Below are 6,000 nucleotides of genomic sequence, written 5' to 3' on the forward strand. Positions count from 1 at the left end.
CTTCATAAAATTCTGCATGTGTATAAGGGACCTACAGTGGACTACGCTAATTTTTCTGGGTGAGAACTATTTTGCATGTTAACAAAGGCAGTCAAATTGATACTGATGTATCAGCTGTGTGTGCTATGACTGTACTCTGCACTTATCTTTTCAGTTCATGTTAAATGGCATATGATAAATATTGCATTAGACTCTATGCCAAAGTCTCTTTGGCAACAGCAAGCATGTTTTAGTTATGAAGCTCTCTCTTCAGGCACCTAGCCTTAAATCATTGCCTAAAAACAAGGCAAAACTCCTGGCTAGTTTCCTGTGGTTATTTGGCTTGTGACTGAGTGAAGTGAGGTAGTGTGTGCTTCTTCTAAGAAAACAGAATTTTGTTCCTCTGGCTGGGCTAACAACCCTTGAGTCCATTTCTCCCTGTTTTGGTCGATACTGGAGTTTTCAGAGGAAGGTGGCTTTAATTTTGCTTGTTCATTTTGGGCCTCTGTTTTGTATTTATTTACACCTAAGACAGACTTCAGAATCTGCCTTATACTGACTGCTAGCTTTGGCATTTTCAACGCTTCTTGAAGAAAATGCACTGGGAAGTATTTTGTTAGGCCAGAATGCATCGCTTTCTTTAGGTGGGTGCTCAGGCTGAATACTTGGAGGGGCTTCTTCTCCAGCATCTCACAGCAGTGACCACAGTGGTGGGGAGGCTGGGTGGGCCGTCAGCATGTGTCCTGAGTGATGGGAAGCCAGGGTTGCTGCGGGAGGCCCGTGAGACGGACGGCAGCGTGGTTCTCTCCCCTTGTCTCAGCTATCACTGCCTGTTCTCCAGCCGTCCAGTTTGCACTGGTGGCCTTCTTCCCTATCTCCTCCTCATGCTGTGGTCATCCACCTTTGAACAGTCGCCCTCGCTGGCAGGGCTCTCCTTCCTCCCGGCCACTCCACCTTGGATCCAAGTTCTCCCCGGCCTCTTCCTCCTTTGCTGCTCACTGGTCTGAGCTCTCCTGTTACCATCACTTTCTGCAGCTTTCATTTGGCAGTTGCTTTAACTGAACTTCAACCATGTGCTGTGTGACATGCTGAGATCAAAATGTTCTATTTTCATTTTATATGAGCATTTCTTATTTTCTCCCACTATTCTTGGTAAGTACCTTGAGGGTACACTGCTTGATGTGAATCTTAATTATGGGCAGAGTGAATCCCCATAGAAAGCACCACACAGATATTTGTTGAATGATTGATCAACTGAATAGATCTGTGAGTAGATGAGTGAATGAATACAAATACAGATATATTTCATAGGAAATGAGGGCACTCCTTCCATTTGACTTTAGCTAACATTGGGAGTGTTACATAATCAAGGCTGCTGTTTTTTCTGCCCTCTCTGTCTTAGTCCTTCCTTACCTTTCCTGTATTTCCAAGTCCATGGTCTAACACTAGCTGATCCATCCCATTGAGAGGGTAGATGTCAGCTTAGTCTTTCTGCTCCTCTCTGTTAAGAGCCATCAGGGAGATACACGATAAGGCAAATAATTGATTGAATAAAGAATTGAATATAGGCACAAGGTAAGAAGGAGGGGAACCTCGGGTTTGAAATGGGAAACATGCTGAATTTTGTTTGCTTTGTTCGTAGATTGCGTAGGTGGCTGTTTACCACCCCAGAGGAATGACTAATGTTTGGGAGGATGTGATAGTTTTATAGTCTCATCTTGATTCACTTGGGACCCTGGGTGATATTTACATTTGGGATGCTTTAATCTGGGATGAATTTAGGGAGGACCTCCAGTGAGAAAGGCCATGTGTTGTGGTGGGTCCTGTACAGCAGTGCCACTAATGGCTTCTCTGGCTCACTCTAGCGTCCTCCTGTGGATAAGATGTGGAGTTTGGGAAATACACAGTCCTTGGAGGAATTCCACTGGACTATTGGAATCGTGGAGTCTACATACTGGTTTTTTGCTTGTCTGTCTTAACTGTCTTTGGCTCATTCTCTTCTTTCAACCTTAAGTGACCTTCCGTCTTTTGTTCGCTGAATTCTGTTCCCCCTCTAAGTTCTCAGGCTCAGTAGCAGCTCCATAAAGTAATTCTTGATTCTCCTGGGAGGAAGTAAGCTCTCCTTCCTTTGGGTTCTCGTAGTTTCTGTGTGCCTCTCCCACGGGCTCATGCCTTGCTTCTTGTCTGCACACATACCATATGCATCCCTCATGTGCCATAGGCTCCTTGAGGGCAGGAAAAAGGAGTTTTTGTCTGTATTCCCTCTGAGGTGTCTAGCAGAGAACACTAAGTACATTTTAATATGTCTCTCCCCATTCAGAACATAAATTCTGAGAAGCTATTCTGCCATTGGAACAATGTTATGCTGTGTTTTTCTCCGACCTCATAGAATTGTGAGGATGTTCTTCTCGTTGAAGGGGTGGATTTTAAATCATATGCCTTCCCTTCCCTCAGGTTCCCACAAAGTGCGTCTCTCCTCCTGGTACCACGACCGAGGATGGGCCAAGATCTCCAACATGACTTTCAGCAATGGAAAACTAATAGTTAACCAAGATGGCTTTTATTTCCTGTATGCCAACATTTGCTTTCGACACCATGAAACTTCAGGCGACCTCGCTACAGAGCATCTTCAGTTGATGGTGTATGTCACTAAAACCAGCATCAGAATCCTGAGTTCTCAAACCCTGATGAAAGGAGGGAGCACCAAATACTGGTCAGGAAATTCTGAATTCCATTTTTACTCGATAAATGTTGGAGGATTTTTTAAACTGCGATCTGGTGAGGAAATCAGCATCGAGGTATCCAATCCTTCACTATTGGATCCAGATCAAGATGCAACATACTTTGGGGCTTTTAAAGTTCTAGATATAGATTGAGCCCCATTTTTGTAGAGTGTTGTTATGTTTTTCCTAGGATGTATGGAAAACTTCTCTTAAACAAGCCAAGAAAGATGTATATACATGTGAGACTACTAAGCGATATGACCCACAATGGTACAAGAAGACTCTATCCATGCTCTTGACTCGGTAATGAGGACGCATATTTACAGCCAATAGGAGATGTTGAACTTAAAGTGTGTTACAGTCCAAAGGCTTTCTTACATACTGGCTTTTAAATTTTATAATGAATTCCTAGAATTAAACCAGATTGGAGCAATTATAGTTGCCTTGTTGAAAAACTGTGTTTGGTCTCTGGGAGGGGTTAATTCTCCGGATCTAGCCCACCATTATGTGCCACTATGCCGCTGAAGTCAGAGGCTGTTATCTGATTGCAAATGGGTAATCATCAGAAGGGCTAAGTACTTTTGAGTTGTTACATCATGCTGGAACCTGAAAATACTTTTTTCTAATGAGGAGAGAAAATATATGTATTTTTATATAATATCTAAAGTTATATTTTAGATGTAATGTTTTCTGTGCAAAGTATTGTAAATTATATTTGTGCTATAGTATTTGATTCAAAATATTTAAAAATGTCTTGTTGTTAACATATTTAATGTTTTAAATGTACAGACATATTTAACTGGTGCACTTTGTAAATTCCCTTGGGAAAATTAGCAGCTAAGGGAAAAATGTTGTTTGCTAATATCCACTGTATTATAGTTCTTCATTCTTTTTAACTTAATGATTCTTCAGACTTATCAAGTCTGTGCAAAAACATTAAAATGGATGTCTCTAAATAATAAGCAGGCTGTTGGCCACCAGGTGCCTTTCAAATGTAGAAGCTGATTGACTTTAGAAAGCTGACATTGCCAGAGTATATATGATGGGCTACTGGAATCTGTCAAGAGTATTTATATAATAATTGAACAGGTGCTTTTTTCTGCAAGTGCTTTAAATTACAAATTTTGGCTTTTTTTAATAGAAAAGTTATCAGTGGCTTATCTGCAAAAAGCAAATCCCATTTTTAATTTAGTGAAGGTTATTTCATACTGTACAATAAAAACATTTCCTCTGAACATTATTTTATTTTTTTTTGGTACACAAATAAACTTATAAAAAGAACTTCCTGGGATTTTGTTCTCTTCTTTGCACTAAGATCCCATTCTCTCCAATGTGGTAATGTGGCTTCTATCTTTCCAAAGGTTACTGGGAGAAATGCAGATTTAATTCAAAATTAGGAATAGATTCAGTTAAATGAATAAACTTCAGAGTTTGAAAAATCATTTACAAGGGATTTGGATGCAAGAATGTAGCGTGATAGAAAATAGGGATTTCTTTATTCACAAAAGGAGTTAATGTCATGCATTTAACATGAGAAAAAAATGGTGTTTTGCACAAGTTCATAATGCCCTACAGAACAACAGTTTGACCTGGAGGAACCCCTGAAACATTTTATACCTTCCCACAGTCAAGAGGAATTTAGCAGTGGATGGGATGCTCTATCTCATGGAAATTTATGTGGGAGAGTTGGTTATACACATGAGAGAAATATAGGAAAACGAACAGTTGGGAGGGCATAGGAAGCCATGATTTAAGGCACTTGCCATTTATGGATAAATGTTTCCTGATGGTTGTGACAGGATAGGAAAAAAGAAATGGCAGATGTTAAAAAAGAAATTGTAAATTTTAAACAGCAGACCCGTGATGGTATAATTCAATCATTAACCAAAACACACCTATTGTTTTAAACTATCAATAAATCTGAGGTAGATTGGTACAGAATATGAGTTCAGTTGCATATTGCTGAAACATGGTTTAAGGAAAACTTAATTTTGATAAGCAATTGGAGAATTTCTCTACTGACACAAAATCTTGTTAAATAGAGAGCCTCATTAGCTACCCTGGGCCTTATAATGTGATTTGGTCATTTCCAAAGGTGAATCATATTCATTCATTTGGTTGTTCCACATTATTTATTGAGCACCAACTGTTGGCTAGGCACTGTACCAGGCACTGGGGATACTTCCTGCCCTTGAGGAGTTTTCATTCTACTGGGGGACAGCCTCATAGTCATGTGGTAAGCTCCAGGGTATGGGCATGTGGAGCATGTGGGAGAATAGAGGAGGCCACTGAAACCAATCTTGGGCATCACAGGTCTAGAAATAAAATCAGGTTGGATAAGAGATGGGCTAAAGGGCTCCGAAAGTGGATATAGAATAGAGTATCCATTACTATTGTTAACTTAGAGGCAGCTAACTTGCCATCTTTCAAAGATGAGCTAAAACCCAAAATAAAGGGATAAAAAGAACTAGGGATCCAGTGAAACAACACATGGTGGCACCAACCAGACCTGGGACTAACATGGCAGATGATCTGTGATGCTTAGGGAGATCCTCTATATAAAACCTCAAAAATTTATCTTAACCATAATGTGAATTTATGTATGTAAACAACCGGTAGGTCAGGGATTTTTAGAGCTTTCCTAGAATAAACCCGTGACTTAATGAAATGTTGGTGTGAACTGACCAATGCCTTAAGGAGGCAACTGTCAGTGTGCCAAGTGTGTGGAGGAAAGGAAAAGAACTTTTTTCTGGTGATGCTCAAAGCAATCTGGGATCTGAGTAGCAGGATCTAAAATGCAGGATACTATACGCTACTTTTCCCAGTCAGGAACTACTTTTTACTCCTGCTTTTTTTCTCACTCACCCCTTTTTTCCTACTTCACTCTTAAACATGTTTAATCCTTCCCTTTTTTTTTTCTTTTTTCCTCCCCAGTCTCTGGCTCTTGCCTCAGAGGACCAGTTTGTCTCTCTGGCAGCCTTGGGGTATACAGAGGCTGCCGCGTCTGACTGAAATGAGATGGAGTCAGGTCATGTCAGCACTCAGCAATAGCCCAGTGGATACGTTGAGGAATGACAAAATCATGTCAGGAAACCAACACATACTGGATGCTCTGGCACACTGAGTAGTATGCTCATTTTAACTACACCATTTCAATCTTCCCAACACATGCTAAATCTGAAGGAAGGAAAACATGCCAAATTTAAAGTCATCTGTCTTCTTAAGTCAACTTTCACAACTAAACCAGATTCCTGCACCCTTGCATCTTTCCAAAACACTACATGTACAGCAATTCTTT

General features: G+C 40.4%; 1 protein-coding gene across 1 annotated transcript in view; it reads left to right on the forward strand.

Moving 5' to 3' along the window:
• Positions 1 to 3,974, forward strand: part of TNFSF11 (TNF superfamily member 11) — a 28,978-nt gene extending 25,004 nt beyond the window's left edge. Inside the window, exon 5 of the mRNA XM_017676575.3 lies at positions 2,434 to 3,974. Coding sequence (XP_017532064.2) covers positions 2,434 to 2,855 — 422 coding nt within the window. The 3' untranslated portion in view covers positions 2,856 to 3,974. The remainder of the gene's footprint in view (positions 1 to 2,433) is intronic.
• Positions 3,975 to 6,000: the final 2,026 nt, after the last annotated feature.

This window comes from Manis javanica, chromosome 9, assembly GCF_040802235.1.
Source record: "Manis javanica isolate MJ-LG chromosome 9, MJ_LKY, whole genome shotgun sequence".
In the NCBI taxonomy this organism is placed as follows: domain Eukaryota; kingdom Metazoa; phylum Chordata; class Mammalia; order Pholidota; family Manidae; genus Manis; species Manis javanica.